At 64.8% G+C, this 15,583-nt stretch overlaps 3 protein-coding genes across 5 annotated transcripts; 2 read left to right on the forward strand and 1 right to left on the reverse strand.

The window, feature by feature from the left end:
- Positions 1 to 109: 109 nt before the first annotated feature.
- Positions 110 to 2,540, reverse strand: MRPS12 (mitochondrial ribosomal protein S12). Of its 3 annotated transcripts, none has more exons than XM_070062246.1 (3): positions 2,414 to 2,540; positions 2,088 to 2,231; positions 110 to 654 (listed from the first exon to the last, which is right to left on the reverse strand). In XM_070062246.1, exons 2-3 carry the CDS (start codon positions 2,134 to 2,136, stop codon positions 284 to 286), a joined length of 420 nt encoding a protein of 139 aa, XP_069918347.1. In that variant the 5' UTR covers positions 2,137 to 2,231; positions 2,414 to 2,540; the 3' UTR covers positions 110 to 283. The 3 variants fall into 3 exon arrangements, with proteins under 3 accessions (XP_069918347.1, XP_017197689.1, XP_069918346.1); XM_017342200.3 differs by having other exon boundaries at positions 2,387 to 2,468; XM_070062245.1 differs by lacking the exon at positions 2,414 to 2,540 and having other exon boundaries at positions 2,088 to 2,411.
- Positions 2,541 to 2,619: 79 nt separating this feature from the next.
- On the forward strand, positions 2,620 to 12,301 carry SARS2 (seryl-tRNA synthetase 2, mitochondrial). The gene is made up of 16 exons (XM_070062243.1): positions 2,620 to 2,948; positions 6,493 to 6,588; positions 7,396 to 7,425; positions 7,857 to 7,997; positions 8,074 to 8,128; positions 8,635 to 8,698; positions 8,940 to 9,045; positions 9,586 to 9,633; positions 9,837 to 9,945; positions 10,193 to 10,238; positions 10,314 to 10,401; positions 10,475 to 10,584; positions 11,249 to 11,342; positions 11,422 to 11,514; positions 11,591 to 11,656; positions 11,741 to 12,301. Exons 1-16 carry the CDS (start codon positions 2,682 to 2,684, stop codon positions 11,882 to 11,884), a joined length of 1,557 nt encoding a protein of 518 aa, XP_069918344.1. The 5' UTR covers positions 2,620 to 2,681; the 3' UTR covers positions 11,885 to 12,301.
- Positions 12,302 to 13,450: 1,149 nt separating this feature from the next.
- On the forward strand, positions 13,451 to 15,477 carry CCER2 (coiled-coil glutamate rich protein 2). Its single transcript, XM_008257160.4, has 5 exons — positions 13,451 to 13,634; positions 13,805 to 13,845; positions 14,024 to 14,111; positions 14,332 to 14,774; positions 15,238 to 15,477. Exons 1-5 carry the CDS (start codon positions 13,583 to 13,585, stop codon positions 15,325 to 15,327), a joined length of 714 nt encoding a protein of 237 aa, XP_008255382.2. The 5' UTR covers positions 13,451 to 13,582; the 3' UTR covers positions 15,328 to 15,477.
- The last annotated feature ends 106 nt before the right edge of the window (positions 15,478 to 15,583 follow it).

A 15,583-nucleotide genomic window follows, 5' to 3' on the forward strand; every position in this document is an offset into this window, starting at 1 on the left:
CCTCCTATGCACACAGAGCATCGGGAACAAAGGAGAATGCAAATGGGGAAACGCAAGCACAGAGGTATCAGAGGCCCTGGCACACGGAGCCCAAGGGGACGCAAGCGGCAAGGATTTCTGTGTTTATTCCACCAGTCCTGCAGGGGGCAGCACAGGCTGCTCAAGCCGACACCAGGGCGAGGGGGTGGACGGAGCCAGCCCTTTCTCCAATCAGCGCACCAGTGCGGGCAGCCGTGTCCTGGTGGGAAAGGTCCCGTCCCGCAGCAGTGCCCGGCTCCTGTGGTCACTTCTTCTTCTGCACGTGGCCACAGTCGTACTTGCCACGCACGACTTTGAGCTTAACCCCAGGCAGGTCCTGGGTGCGGCCGCCCTCCACGAGGACCACGTGGTGCTCCTGCAGGTTGTGGCCCTCGCCGGGGATGAAGCAGACGGCCTCGCGGCCCGTGCTGAGCCGCACGCGGCAGCACTTGCGGTTGGCCGAGTTGGGCTTCTTGGGCTTGCGGATGAACGTGCGCAGGACCACGCCCTTGAGCTGCGGCCGGCCCCCGGTGGGGCCCGGGCGCGTAGGGGGCCGCTTGGGAGGCCCCAGGCGGTGCATCTGGTTCAGTGTGGCCATGCCCCGGCTGGCCCAGAGCTGGGGGACCAGGGAGAGGCCTGGAGAGAGAACCACAGGCAGGGAGGGGTTAGTATCCCAGCAGATAAAAGGATCCACCAGGCAATTCTGGTGGCCTGGGCGTTGTTCTGGGTCCGGGGTGACACCAGCATTCATTGCACCACCTCCGCCACGCGGCGGGTTCTGCTTTAAGCATTTTACATGAATTCATTTTATTCTTCAAAAAAGGCAGGTTTAATGCTGGTTAGAAATAAAACGGCGGGCGCTGTGACGCGGCTGGCTAAGCTGCTGCCTGGGACAGAGCGCTACTCGGCTCCCAGCTCCGGCTTCCCGCTGACGCACACCCTGCCAGGCAGCAGGTGATGGCGCCAGGGCTGGGTTCCTGCAGCCCAGCTCCTGACTTTGGCCTGGCCCAGGCCCAGCTGGGTCAGCCATCGGGGAGTGGACCAGTGGATCCCTGTCTGTGTCTTTTAAATAAAAAATAATAAAAAATAAGAAAAACTGGATTCTCTCTAACAGACATTCACCAGGCTTGTCCCCAGTAACGGACACTCAGCAGTGACCGAGGTGGCCTTGGGCCCTGTCCATCTCCTACTCCTGTGTCCCTAGCACAGATGCCCTATCAGCACCCCGACTTCACAGTCCCCTCCTAACCCAGGGCAGCCGCTGGCCCTGCTGTCCGTTCCCATGTCTTTTCTAACATTTCGTAAGTTCTGCTTTTTTTAAATTACTGATTTTTAAAAATTCATATTATTTCAAAGACGAGGACCTTTCGTCGCTGGCCCACTCCCCACAAAGCTGCAACAGCCAGGGCTGGGCCAGGCTGGAGCCCTGTGGCCTGGAGCTCAATCTGGTCTCCCATGTGGGTGGCAGAGACCAAGCCCTGGAGCCATACCAAGCCGGGATACAAGCAGCCTCACCGCTCTGCAAACACCTGCCTCCAGTCTCCAGTCCGGAGCCACAGCCTGCGACAGGACCCTGTCTCCCTCCTGGGGACCTGCGTGCGTGAGGCCCCCGGGCACCCCAGGCTCGTCCCGCAAACAGAAGGTGCCAAATCTAAGGCCTCACACAGGGCAGGGCCCACAGGGAGCGCTCGATGTCCGCGTGAGACCTAAGAGCACAGGCTCTTAGAAATTACACCGCCCAGGGCCGCTCAGGGATGGAGACCCTTAGAAATGCCAGCTCGTCCCTGCGTACTGACGCAAACGACGTCTCCAGGCGACACCACCCCCTGCACCAGCACCGCACGTCGGGCCGCTCCTCGCCTGTAAGGTCCTGATGCGGGGCGCGGCTGGAATCGACCCAAACGGCCCCGAACGCAGAGCGGCCCTGCGGGCAGCCGGGGCCGTCCAGCCCGGTCCAGCCTCCCCTCCGACCCAAGCCCTGGCTCCCGCGGGGCCCCGGCACAGGCACGTGCGCTCCCGAGGGGCCAGCCCTCCTCCCGCCTCGCCCTGCGCCCGGGACCCCCACTCACCGCGACGGACGGACGTGTGGAGGCCACGGAGGAGGCCGGCCCAGGACATGCTGGCGGGCTCCCTGCGCCAGGGGGATGAGACTCAGAGAGAAGCGGGAGGGGACAGGGGCCGAGCTCTTGCCATCTCGCTCCCAGGCCTCACAGCTGAAACCGAAGGGCGTTCCGGTAAAGCCCCCCACACACCAGAAAGGCTCTCCACAAATTCAGCCTGGCTCTTGGACAGGATGCCGGGGACCCAGCAACCGCCACCCTCACACTGGGAAAAGCTTTGAAACCCAGGACCCGCCGACCTCACCGACCCCAGGAATGCCCGCGGACACGCGAACCTTGCCTTCCGCCGCGGCCGGGGGTTATTCAGCAGCCATTGGTGGGCTCTGCCTTTCGCGTCACTAAGGGGGCGGGACACACACGGCGATTGGGCAATGACAAAGTCAATCTCGGTCAACCTTCCGCATCGAATTATTTTTGAAGTAGGGAGGGCACCCTCTTCCGGGGTCTGATTGGCTCGCCCCGAGCAGGTCGGCTGTTTTGCAATTGGTTTAAACGCTGAGTGGGCGGGACGAACGGGGCGTGTCTCCTTGTCCCGAGCCCAAGATGGCTGCGTCCATGGTGCGGTGCTTATGGTCTTTGCTGTCTCCTCGAGGGCTCCGGCTCCGGGGAGGCTGCGTGTGCAGCCAGAGCCCACGGAGAAGTTTCGCTACAGAGAGATGGGACCGGAACCTTCTGTACGAGCACGCGCGCGAAGGCTACAGCGCGCTCCCTCAGCTGGACATAGAGCCCCTGTGCGCATGCCCAGAAGAGGCCGCGCGCGCCCTGGAACTCCGCAAGGGGGAGCTGCGGCCGGCAGACCTGCCGGAGATCGTGAGTGCGCCTGCGCGGGCCGCGGGGTGCGCCCGAGCTGCGGGGTGGACTTAGGCAGGAATGGCGCTTCCTCCTCAAGTTTAGCCGAAGTTTTGTGCGTGGCATCCACTCGTGTGCCAGTCTCCGCCGCGTACTGTGCCAGGATGCCTGCCGTGTCCCGGACGCCCCTGCGCGCCTCCTGGGCCATGCGCGGTGTGTACCCGCCCTGGGCTCTGCCACCTGCCAGCTCCCTCAATGCTCCAATCTCGAGCTGGCTTATCCTAAGGCCACAAAGAAACAGGGAGACAGATGGGGCCTGGGGCGGGGCCCGGGGTGCTGGAGCTCTTGCCTGGGGAGAGTGGCAGGGTTCTGCACAGGTAGCACTGTTGAAGGGAATGAGTGAATTAAATGAATGACTGCTGAATGATATTCAGGGAGCCTCTGCTGTGTGTCAAGTGTTTCAGGTATTGAGAACAATAACTTCACGTCCGTGCTACGACATGCTAGGGAGCTGAAACAGGTGTCACCCTCTGTCCCTGAGTGTGTTGGGATCCCTGGGTCTCCCCAGCTCTCCCCTGGACTTCGTACACTTTTGCCTCAGTAATTTTCCCACCAACCCAACGAAGCGTGTGCTGAACTCGGTTATACTCACAGGGGTTAATTAACTTGCCCAAGACGGTGCAGTGGCAGAGTGGAAGCGACCTGTGCTGTCTGGCTCCAGAGTCCGCGTAACTTTTATTATTTTTTTAAGATTTATTTATTTGTTTATTTGAAAGATGGTGAGTCAGAGAGATCACCCATCCTCTGGTTCACCCTCCCCCCAAATGGCCACCACAGCCAGGACCGGGCAAGGCTGAAGCCAGGAGCCTGGAGCTCCAGCCTGGTCTCCCACGTGGGTGCAGGGGCCCAAGCACTTCAGGCCATCGTCTGCTGCCTTCCCAGGCACAGTAGCAGGAAGCTGGTTCAGAAGTGGAGCAGCCGGGACGCGAACCAGCGGTCCATTATGGGATGCCGGTGTTATGTTCTCTGATAAGTGCTGTGAAGGCGACGCAGAGGAGCCTGGGAGAACTTCTCCCAGTTTGCGGCGGCGTTGGGCGGGGGGAGCCAGGAGCGCAGTGTCCCAAGGGGAGACCCCAGCAGGCACCGCAGGCCCACAGGGTGGGGGTGCACCTACAGGTGCCACAGAGCCCACACCCTTTGGTGGCATTTTTCAGTCTTTGTGGCCCAGGGTCAGAAACACGTTTCCTGTTCTGACCCAGCTGACCCACAGTGGACGCCAAAGTTGCTTGCTCTTGTTTGGTTTGTCAAAGATTTATTTATTTATTTGAAGGGCAGAGTGACAGAGGGAGAGACGTACAGAGATCTTCCATCCGCTGGTTCACTCTCCAGATGGCCACAGTGGCTGGGGCTGGGCCCGGCTGAAGCCAGGAGCCAGGAGCTCCATGTGGGTCTCCCACAGGGGTGGCTGGGCCTGGGTACCTGTGCTGCTTTCCCCGGTGCATTAGCAGAGAGCCGGAGCAGAAGTGGAGCAGCCGGGACTTGAACTGGTGCTCACATGCCAGTGTGCAGGCAGCAGCTTAGCCCACTACACCGCAGCACCGGCCCCTCTCTCATTTTTCTTTTATCAAGACTTATTTTATTTATTTATTTGAAAGGCAGAGTTACAGAGAGGCAGAGGCAGAGAGAGGTCTTCCGTCCGCTGGTTCACTCTCCAAATGGCCACAATGACTAGAGCTGTGCTGATCTGAAGCCAGGAGCCAGGAGCTTCCTCCGGGTCTCCCACACAGGTGCAGGAGCCTAAGGACTTGGACCATCCTCTACTGCTTTCCCAGGCCACAGCAGAGAGCTGGATTGGAAGTGGAGCAGCCGGGACTCGAACCGACACCCATAGGGGATGCTGGCACCGCAGGCGGCGGCTTCACCTGCTACGCCACAGCGCCAGCCCCTTGAAAGCCTCACTTGCGGGAGTGCAGCAGCTTGTCTCACGGCGAGGCCGCCACGTGTTGTGCCTCTCGTACCCATTCCTGCCAGCCTGTGCCGCGGTGTGAGGCCCTAGCCACGTGCGGCCTCCTGGTCTTCAACTGCCAGCTTCCAGAACCTTGGCCGAAGAGGCTGCTTCCTCTAGGACTTGCCCGGTGTGGGCATCCTGTTACAGCAGCAGAAGGCAGGCTGAGACACACCCATTAGGATGGCTGTTACCACAGCAGAACAGCAAATAGCCAGTGTCGGGGCCGGCGCTGTGGCATAACAGGTAAAGCCGCCGCCTGCAGTGCTGGCATCCCATATGGGCACTGGTTCGAGTCCCAGCTGCTCCACTTCCAATCCAGCTCTCTGCTATGGCCTGGGAAAGCAGTGGAAGATGGCCCAAGTCCGTAGGCCCCTGCACCCATGTGGAGAACTGGAAGGAGCTCCTGTATCAGGACTCCAGCCTGGACCAGCCCTGGCCATTGCTGGAGAATGAAACAGGAGAGGAAAGATCTTTCTCCCTGTAACTCTGCCTTTCAAATATATAAATCTTGAAAGAAACAAACATTCTAAAGACAGGTACCCTGGGGGGAAACAGAAGAATTGAAAGCAAAGACAAATGGGTGCAGACGCCACGTGTGCGTCAGCGGACGCCTGGGTAACGTCATCTGGACACACAACGTTACTCAGCCTCCGACAGGGGTTCGGTTCTGATTCCTGCCGCAACATAGGGGAGCCTTAAAGACGCTGCGCTAGGGAAATAAGCCAGACACAAACCACAGAGACGCTCATTCTCCGTGCACAAGGGGCCCGGAATCATCGAACTTCCAGACACGGGAAGTGGCTACCAGGAGCCGGGGGCAGGGGGCTGGGGAGTTATTTAAGGGATATGGTTTGTGGGCGGGGCGTAGAATAATGAGCAAGTTCTGGAAGTGAGTGGTGCCGCTGAACCCCACGCGTGCTGTAGGAAGCGGTGACTTTCATGCCACGTTAGAGTGTTGGCTTGGAGAGCCTGGGTCCGTCTTTAGCCCACCGTCTCAGTCTCCCCAGGCTGCTGGGAAAGAACCGGAGTCAGGCAGCTGTGAGAAGGGGAAAGTGATTTCCTGCAGGTCCGGGGCTGGGCTCCTGGGAGGGCTGGCATCCCCTCATGGGACGTCTCCACGTGGCAGAGGGGCACTGTCCCATTCCGGAGGGCTCCGCCCTGGTGACCTCCTCACCCCGAAGCCCCGCCTCCTGGGCAATGCCTAGAGGTCACAAACATCCTGATGTGGCACCTGCTAGAAGATCAGGGTCCAGTGCTTGGAACACTGATAGAGTTCAGAGTCCCAGGGTCACAAGCCCCTCCCCCTCGTGTCCATTGGTTGGCCTTGGTCACATGAGCACGTGTAGCTGCAAGGGAAGCTGGGAGATGCATCTCCATCTGGGCAGCTCGGGCTGCGGGAGCTCTAGTTCTGAAGGGAAAGAGGGGAGCATGGCCGCTGCGGGGCGGACGGGACCCCACTGCAGGTGTAGGAGGCAGGAGGAGGCGCCCGGGAGGAGAGACAGGGGAGGGACGGCGGCTGCCCCACGTCTCTGTGTCCCACGCCCCCTCACCCTCCAGATCGCGACGTGGCAGGAGCTGAGGCAGCTTCGGGAGCAGATCCGGAGCCTGGAGGCCGAGAAGGGGGCTGTGGCTGAGGCAGTGCGGGCGCTGCTGGTGAGTGTGGGCACCCCACGGGGCATGGGGAGGGGCGGCGGGGCTGCCTCTGGCCACGGGAGCAGGAAACGCAGCGTGAGGAGCGCGCCGGTGTGGACGTGCGTCCCCTGCTGTCCCTGTGAAGCAGTGGCTCCCCGGGTCCCAGCCCCAGCCCGTTCCCTCTCGGCCTGCGCCTTCCCCGTGTTGCTCAGGCCTCCGAGTCTGGCCTGTGGCTCGATGCCTTGTGTGGCTTCAGGGCCTTGTCCGAGGGGAGGAGACCTCCCCCGAGCAGGTGCCCTCCTGACATGGCGACCACACCAGCATCGGTGACAGGGAGGGAGCGACTGACAGGCATGCGGGGGGTCTCAGTGACCTCTGCGTGTGGGCCCCAGACCACAGGGTTCACGGAGAGGCGGCCAGTAACGCCCATGACTGCGCGGGTGGGCACAGCAGCCGCGCCAGGCAGGCCCCGTATCGTCCCACTGCGCAGATGGGGGTGCTGAGGCCTGGATCGGGCATCCAGCGCTCGCACTCCATCTGCCCGATTCCCGCAGTGCGCAGAGGCCCTTGGTCTCAGGCCGGTCTTTCCTCTCCGGGAGTTCCCTGTGTGTGGGGGCTGCCCGAATGCCAGCCACACAGGGTGGGCCTTGAAGAAATGGATCAGTGTCAGTGCCCAGCCTATTGACAGAGAAACCGAGGCACAGGACGGCAGGGGCCTCGGGTCCCCTGCCTTGCCCGGTCTTTCACCCCTCTGTTTATCTCCTCCCCAGCCCAGCTTCCTCAACCTAATGCCAACCTAACGCCCCCCCACCATCTCTTCTCTACCAGGTAAACCGGGACAACCATGCCGTGCAGCAGGTACTCCTGGGAGTTATGTGGGGTTCCCAGTTGGGGGTGGGCAGGAGAGTCCCGTGTCGGGCCTGGTCCCTCCTTTGTAAGCGACAGGAAAGGAAAAAACAGTCTGCAGAGTCGACACCAGCCGGGCGGCTCCAGGTGCGGCTGGATCCAGGCCTGGCTCCGTGTCCCGCTCTGCTCCGCTCTTACCCCCAGGCCCGCTTCCCCGCCTCGTGGACGGGGGCGTGGGGGCCACGCATGCCTTCCTCATGGCTGCAGCGAGTCCTGGGGCCCACTCCCATGGTTCCGACGGGCCAGTCCCTGTGGCGGGCAGCACGTGGACTCAGAGGAGTGACAGCTGTCCACCTCAGAGGTTCTGCCAACGAGCATTGAGGGCAAATCGGCCGAGGGAGCCCAGGCGCCTCTCAGGCGGACCCCGCATGTCCTACCCCCAGGACCCCCAGTATCAGGGTCTGCGGGCTCGTGGCCGGGAGATCCGGAAGCAGCTTGTTCTCCTGTACCCCAGGGAGGCTCAGCTTGAGGAGCGGTTCTACCTGCGGGCGCTGAGGCTGCCCAACCAGACCCACCCGGACGTGGTGAGCGCCCGCGGCGGGAGGGGGCCGGGCACCCACCCGGCACCGCCTCCCCGTGACGCCCGCCATCTCCCTGCAGCCCGTCGGGGATGAGAGCCAGGCCCGGGTGCTCCACGTGGTGGGCGACAAGCCAGGTGGGCCACGTGCTGGGGCGGGGCCCCCAGGCTGGGGTCTAGGATGGGGCTGGCGCTGTGGGGCTATGGGAGGCAGCTCCGTCTTCCGGCCATGGCTGGGCCTTGTGGTGTATACATGTGTGTGTTATGTGTGTACATGCGTGTGGTTTGTGTGTATGGCACATGTGTTCACGTGTGTGGTGTGTGTACATGTGTGTGGCGTGTGTGCACGTGTGCACGTGCCCCTCTCCCTCTCTGTCTCTGACCCCCTTGCCGCAGCCCCTCCCTCTCCTGGGCTTTCCTTCCTGGACGCCGTGTGTCCGGCCCTGCCCCCTTCCTCTGCTTTCTAACCTCGGCCTTTATCTCCCTTTCCTCCTGCCGCCTCCTCGCTGCACCTCTGCCTCTCGGCTCCCCACCCTTTCCTCACCCCTGTCCCGTGCCCCCGCCCCCTCTGCCTCTCGGCTCCCCACCCTTTCCCCATGCCTGCACTGTGCCCCCCTCACTGGGTGCTCTCCCCCCACCCCCAGCTTTCTCCTTCCCGCCCCGGGGCCACCTGGAGATCGGCGAGAAGCTGGACATCATCCGACAGAAGTGAGCCCGAGCCCCGCCCGCCCCGCCCCGCCCCGCCCGCCTGGCAGCTGGCAGCCAGCTCTGCCTGGTCCCTGGCGGCCTCAGCCTGGGATGGGGCGAGGCCAGGGCCACACCCGGCATGAATGTTTGATGCCCAGGCCCCATCTGGCAGCTGGGTCTCTGCCCCCCAGCTGCTAGGTCCCCCACCGCCCCCACCAGCCCTGGCTCCTACACCCCGACGCATCCGCCCGTCTGTCTCCAGGCGCCTGTCCCACGTGTCTGGCCACCGGTCCTACTACCTGCGCGGGGCTGGGGCCCTCCTGCAACACGGCCTGGTCAACTTCGCACTCAACAAGCTTGTCCGTCGGGTATGGGCCAGGTCGGGAGGGCTGCCTGGAGGGGGTGGCATTGCAGCTGAGCTCAGGGGGCAGGGGTACCCCGGGCCCCGGTCACTTTGCGTGTGTTACTGATAACACTCACTTCTTAGCACAACTGCATGAGGTGGGGCCCGCTGGTACCCCCACTTTAGAGATGGGGAACTGGCGGCCGGGTAGGGGGTGGTGTGTGACCCGAGGTCTCAGGCAAGGATGCCTGTGGCCACGGCCTCCCTGCCCGCCCGCAGCAGGAGAGCATCAGGGGAGCGTGGTGGCCGCTGGTGTGAGGGGGTGGGCCAGGGGAGGGGCTGCCCTGCGCCTGCCGGAGGCCATGGTCGGACCCCACCGCCCACCTCCCCGTGTGGGTCAGCAGACAAGCCCGCCGCAGAGGGCCCCAGAGTCCGGGCCGTGAGGGCTTGGGGCCAGCCATCGCTCCCTCTGCGGTCGCTTGCTCAGGCTGAGCCTGGGGCCTGGGGCCCCGGCTGTGCTGCTCACTGCCCCACCTGGACTGTGTTCTGGCCTCTGTCCCCACAGGGCTTCACCCCCATGGCCGTGCCTGACCTCCTCCGAGGAGCTGTGTTTGTGAGTGAGGCCCTGTGCTGGGGCCCAGTGCTCCCCCAGGAGACCAGCGTGAGGCTGGGTTGGGGGGGGGGTCTGGCCACAACAGGGAGGGAGGCCACGGTGATCCCAGAATCCTCCAGGAGGGAACCCGGGGTTGTGCATGGAAAGCAGGGAGGCCAGGCTCCAGGTGTCCACGGACGGGTCAGCCTGGCCTCCTCCCCCAGGAAGGCTGCGGGATGACACCAAACGCCAGCCCCTCCCAGATTTATAACATTGACCCCTCACGCTTCGAAGACCTCAACCTGGCGGGGACAGCGGAGGTGGGACTGGCAGGTGAGCATGTGCTTGCGTGGGGGTGGGGGGCTGAGGAGCAGTGGGAGGGATGGGGGCAGGTGGGGTTCCTGCCCAGGACAGCACAGCCACCAGTGCTGACATGGACAGTTGTGTAGGTTGTTTACTGTGCAACCGTAGAGTGACAGTGCAGTCATTCTCCGGGACCTGGGCTTGGGTCCCCTTCCCACGGGGGCATCCTATGGTGGTGGCAGCCTGGCTGACCCCCTGCCGCCCCCTCCCCTCCTAGGCTACTTCATGGACCACACCGTGGCCTTCAGGGACCTGCCTGTCAGGTGCAGTGCAGTCCTTTGCCCCCCCCCCCCGCCCCGCCCCGCCCCTGCCCTGACCTGCTGCGCCCACCCCGCCAGGATGGTCTGTTCCAGCACTTGCTACCGGCCTGAGACGGACACGGGGAAGGAGCCGTGGGGCCTCTACCGAGTCCACCACTTCAGCAAGGTGGGTAGTGCTGCCGCCGCCCGGGCTCCCCCGTGGCCCCCAACCTGCTGACCCCACGCCCCTGCCCATGCAGGTGGAGATGTTCGGGGTGACGGGCCCCGGCCTGGAGCAGAGCTCGAGGCTGCTGGAGGAGTTCCTGTCCCTTCAGATGGAGATCTTGACGGAGCTGGGCTTGCACTTCCGGTGGGTAGCGGGGCGGGGCGGGGGAGACAGGGTCCGGCTCTGCGCTCCTCCACCTGGAACCTTCTTGCCGCCCCCAGCCCCATCTTCCCGAGTGAGGTCACAGGGGCCGTGCAGGCCCCTCCCCCTGCGGCTCCCACCCTCCGCAGCCTCACCCGCCCCATCCCCCCTCCAGCCTTTATTTACTTATTTATCTTATCTGAAAGGTGGAGACGGACAGATCTTCTGTCTTCTGGGTCACTCTCCAAATGCCCACAACAGCTAGGGCTGGGTGAGGCCAAAGCCCAGAGGCCAGAACACAGTCGAGGTCTCCCATGTGGGCACAGGGCCCCAAGGGCCACCTCCCAGTGTGTGTGTTAGCGGCAGCTGGGGGCGGAGCGCAGCGGGACCCTCACCCGGGCACGGATCCCTGCCCCACCACCATGCCTTTTCCCAGCCACTGGGGAGCAGGGGTGGGGAGAGGGGGCGCTGCAGGCCCCTCCTCCCGCCCACCGTCAGTCACACAGCAATCGGGTTTGAGGACCGGGGGCTTGTTTTCTGGGTTCTGCAAAGAACTGGGGGTGCCCGGGCACCCACCCGCCTTCCCCTCGCCGGCCCCAGCACCGCCTGCGCTCCTCCCTCCTGCTCTGCCGCCGCTGACCCGCCCCGCGCCGGGTCCTTGCTGCAGGGTCCTGGACATGCCCACCCAGGAGCTGGGCCTCCCCGCCTACCGCAAGTTCGACATCGAGGCCTGGATGCCAGGCCGCGGCCGCTTTGGGGAGGTGAGCCCCCGCCCCAGCCCCGGCCCCTGGCAGGACATGGCGGAGGAGGGGCTGCCTCTCAGCCGCCACCGCCTTCCAGGTCACCAGCGCCTCCAACTGCACCGACTTCCAGAGCCGCCGCCTCCACATCATGTTCCAGACAGAGGCCGGGGAGCTGCAGTTCGCCCACACGGTAAGGGCTCTCCCAGCGGCCCCGCGCCCCGGTTAGGGCTGGCTCGGCGCCCGAGCTGAGCACGCCTGTGCCCCAGGTGAACGCCACGGCCTGTGCTGTCCCTCGCCTCCTCATCGCCCTCCTGGAGAGCAACCAGCAGAAGGTGAGGGGTCGGAGGGCGCCCGCCGGCGGGGCCGCGGCGGGGCTGGGTGCTGGCAGCGTCCTGAGGCCCGCTCTTCTGTCCCAGGACGGCTCGGTGTGCGTGCCGCCTGCCCTGCAGCCCTACCTGGGCACCGACCGGATCACGGCGCCCACCCACGTGCCTCTCCAGTACATCGGCCCCAACCAGCCCCAGAAGCCGCGGCTCCCTGGGCAGCCTGCGCTGAGCTGAGAACCCATCCGCTGCTCCAGGGGCTCGGGAGACCCCAGACGCCTGCCACCTGACGCCCCGAGCCCACCCTGACACTGCTTCCCTCCACGGCCCGCCCCTCCCTCTTCCCTGCCTTCCGCGGCATCAGGCACTAGCCCAGCTGCCACTGTGGTCCTGCCTGGGGTGGACAGGGAGGAGGAGCCCTGCATCCCCCAGCGCCAAGGTCCCCAGTAAATGACCCAAACAAAGGTGGCCCCTCACGGGCACCGACTCCAGTCCCGGCTGCTCCACTTCCAGCCCAGCCCCCTGCTGATGCACCTGGGAAGGCTGCTGAGTTTGGCCCGGCCTGGCCGGCACAGCCATTTAGGGTGGAAGATTCTCTCTGTGTCTCTCCCTCTGTGTAGCTTTGCCTTTCAAATAAATAAATTTTAAAAAGTCTTTGCGAGTGAGCAACAGCAGAACTGCCCTGGCCGCTTTGGCTGCAAGGACCGTAAGTGGTCTGCAGCCCCAGAGCGCATGAAGGACCGCCTCAGGCCACCAGGGGGCGCCGAGAGCGTGCCTGGTCAGACTCGCCACCTAAGGGCACCCTCCCTGCCTCAGCCCCAGCCCAAGCCCCTAGCTCCATGGCCAGCCGCCCCTTCCCCAGCACCAGGTGGGCTCCAACCGCGCCACAAACTCCATGGAGCCCAGACGACCCAATGATCGCTCCTCCCCTGGGTGTGGTTCTGTCGGGCCCTTGCCCAGGTGCCCAGGCCCAACATCCAGTTCAGCTAGACCTTCAGAATGTTCCAGAAGCTGCCCACTGCACCTGGCCCCTGTGCTGGCTCTGTCCACCTGTTGTCCCACTTGGGAAGTCACAGAAGCCTGGGCACTAGCTCCCTGAGCCTTGCCCTGCCCAGTCCTGCGCAGCCCTTGTCACGGCCCACCCAGCCGGCCTTGCTGTGGTCCCTCCCCAAGCCCCCTCCCCACTGGGCTTTGCCTGCCTCTTTTTATTACTCAGGCCTATCCCTGAGTGTCACCAGGTCTTCCCTGGCCACGCAGAGGAGGTCACCCCTCCAATACAGTGTCTGTGAGGGGACTTGGTGGTGGAAAGATAGAATTAAAATACAGGTGTAATTATGGACACCCTAGTATATGCCATTTCAAAACATCCTGCGGTTGGAGCTCTGTTCTCGGTGAGCTTCTGGAAGCTGCCTCCGACTTGTTCACTGATGCAGCCGCAGGCAGGGAAAGGGCCTGGCACATAGTAGGTGCTCAGGAAAAACGATGGGCGGTGCGGTCCCCAGTGCCAGGCCCTGTGCAGTCGTCACCAGCTGTGTATCAAAGGAGGAAGCCCAGCGTACAGAGGTAGGTGGCTGTCCCCACCTCTAGCCCTAGGAGACCCACTTCCCAGACGGGGAAACAGGCCCAGCGAGGGGAGGCCTTGCTGAGGTTGGACCGTGAGTGGTTGTGGATTCGAACTCGGGTCTGTGGCCCAGAAGCTCTTAACACGCTGCTTGTGTGCAAGAAGAGCCCCCTCCCTCGGCGCCGCAAGCCACGCGGGCCCCCCATGAATAATTGAGGGTCTGGGGCGGGCGGGCCGTCCGGCAGCTGTCGCCCTGCCGCGAGCCAGGAGGGCGGCGCTGACGTCACTTCCTCCCCCGCGGGGCCGCCACGAGGGGTTATAAGGGCCCTGGTTCCTCGCCCCACACACCTCAGCTCCGGCCCCGCCGCCCCGCCATGCCGCGCCGTGGGCTCGCGTCCGCGCTGCTGGCGCTGCTGCTGGCGGCCGGTGAGTGCCACAAACCACCCCGGACGCCCTGGCGCCCTTCCCGCGAGCAGGGACCCGGGTGACGGGGGCGGGCCCGTGCACCCCGCAGATGGGACGGGGAGCTGTGATCAGTACCGGGGACAGCGCCACCCGGGGTCGCCCTGCCCAGCACCGGTCTCCTTCCTCCACAGCCATCGCCGCTCCCCTGGTACAAAGACCTTCCAAGCAGGAGGTGAGCTGGTGGACCCCCGCTCCCCACCCCCCCCCCTCGGCCCGGCCCGGCCTGCTGGGGTCCTGCCTGCCCTCCCGACTTCCTCCAGGAGCCCTCCCCGCCCCTCCAGCCCACCAACGGCTCTCATTCCCCATCCTCCTGTCCTCCACTCCCCTCTGACCCCTCACCCCGCCCCCAGCTGACCCGCTGCCTGGCCGAGATGGTTTCAGAGATGCTGACGCTGGGCCAGGCCCAGAGAGGCCCCTGCATGTCCCTGCTCCACAAAGGTGAGGAGCCCCGGCCCCAGCGCCCAGGGCTGCCTGTAGCCGAGCCCCCTTGCCCGGGCTCGCCAGGCCCTGCCCCGCTTCTCAGCTCAGGGTGGACAGGAGGGGGCGGTCCCGGCCTCAGGCAGGGCCCAGTGCGGGGGGGGGGGGGGGGGGGAGCGGTCCCGGCCTCAGGCAGGGCCCCAGGGTCTCAAGGCCTGGGTTTTGCCTGTCCGCTGTGCAGAGAGCGTCCTCTTCCTGTCCGAGATGTGCGAGTCAGAACCCTACAGCTGCGTGTCCTCCGAGAGAGGCCTGCTGGCTGGGGACCTGATGAAGCCGGACGAGGGGAAGCCAGGGCCCAGCCACGAGGCGAGGGGCGAGGTGGCGGCCGCGGAGGAGACCCACGGGTCGGAGGCCCGGGAGCAGCTCCGCCGCCGGCTCCTCCGCGAGGAGGAGGAGGAACAGAAGAGGGGGCTGGAGGAGACCTTGGAGGACCTGTGGCAGCCTCGTCTCGAGGGTGCAGGGGGCCCCCAGAAGCGGGGGGACGAGGAGATGGGTGCGCAGGTGCTGGGCAGAGGCCACCGCCCGTGGCAGGGGATGGAGAGAGGAGGAGGAGAGAGGCTCCAGGACTCCCCGCACGGCCAGCACCCGCAGCACCCGCAGGAGGAAGAGGCCGCGGAGAGGGAGGTGAGGGTCGGAGGGGGAGGTGAGGGCCGGGGCTCGCCCACGCGGCGGGGGCGGGGCCGGGCCCCCCCACCCCCGGGAGTGAGCCGCACATAGCGGAACCCCGCACACAGCAAGACTGGGGTAGGGAGGAGGCGGCGACGTGCCCACAAGGCCTCTGCATGCGGCAGGACGCCCCGCTGCTGGCTCACTACGGGCAAGCTGGCCGCCAGGAAGAGCGGCCGCCGCGCCCGTGCCCGGGGCTGTCACAGAACATCGCTGGGGAGCAAGATGTCACCGCGACTGGTGGCGGTCACCCGTGGGCCACCCAAGTTGGGCACCTGCTCCTGGCTCTGGTTCTGGCAGTCGGCACAGACTTGGTGCTGGTCACACGGCCAACCTAACTTCCGGGGCACTCAGCAAGGTCCCCAGGGCAGACTACGACGATTTCTGGGGTGACCCCCGCCCGCATTTCCGATCCCACCAGGAGCACGACGCCGAGCGGCTGGCGCACGTGAGAGAGGAGCTGCGGAAGGTGTCGGAGGCGCTGGGGGAGGAGCTCAAGAGGGCGGGCTGAGCCCCTCCTCCCCACCCCCCACGGCTTAGGACTGTTCCCCCCACGTGCTGCCTCCCCGGCACCTTGCCGCACGCCCACCCTGGCAAGCCTGAGCTGGGTCAGCGGGCCGGGCGCAGACCCGACTCAGGAAGCAGCCCGCTACCTGTCTCCCCCTCCAACCCTTCCCAGTGAATAAAGCAGAGAAAAGCAAAGCTCGCCGTGCGTGCAACCCCCTGGTGGGGGGGCGGTGCCCGCAGGCTGGGAAGGCAACCACCTG

The sequence above is a fragment of the Oryctolagus cuniculus genome, chromosome 18 (assembly GCF_964237555.1).
Source record: "Oryctolagus cuniculus chromosome 18, mOryCun1.1, whole genome shotgun sequence".
Classification (NCBI taxonomy): Eukaryota; Metazoa; Chordata; class Mammalia; order Lagomorpha; family Leporidae; genus Oryctolagus; species Oryctolagus cuniculus.

Excerpts from the sequence above, each read along its gene's own strand:
- MRPS12 (XM_070062246.1), bottom strand. The coding sequence starts at position 2,136 with ATGTCCTGGGCCGGCCTCCTCCGTGGCCTCCACACGTCCGTCCGTCGC. Across the intron at positions 655-2,087 it reads CCACACGTCCGTCCGTCGCG|GCCTCTCCCTGGTCCCCCAG; the intron begins GTGAGTGGGGGT and ends TTCTCTCTCCAG.
- SARS2 (XM_070062243.1), top strand. The coding sequence starts at position 2,682 with ATGGCTGCGTCCATGGTGCGGTGCTTATGGTCTTTGCTGTCTCCTCGA. Across the intron at positions 10,239-10,313 it reads TTCAGGGACCTGCCTGTCAG|GATGGTCTGTTCCAGCACTT; the intron begins GTGCAGTGCAGT and ends CCACCCCGCCAG. Across the intron at positions 10,585-11,248 it reads GAGCTGGGCTTGCACTTCCG|GGTCCTGGACATGCCCACCC; the intron begins GTGGGTAGCGGG and ends TCCTTGCTGCAG.
- CCER2 (XM_008257160.4), top strand. The coding sequence starts at position 13,583 with ATGCCGCGCCGTGGGCTCGCGTCCGCGCTGCTGGCGCTGCTGCTGGCG. Across the intron at positions 13,635-13,804 it reads GGCGCTGCTGCTGGCGGCCG|CCATCGCCGCTCCCCTGGTA; the intron begins GTGAGTGCCACA and ends CTTCCTCCACAG. Across the intron at positions 14,775-15,237 it reads AAGAGGCCGCGGAGAGGGAG|GAGCACGACGCCGAGCGGCT; the intron begins GTGAGGGTCGGA and ends CGATCCCACCAG.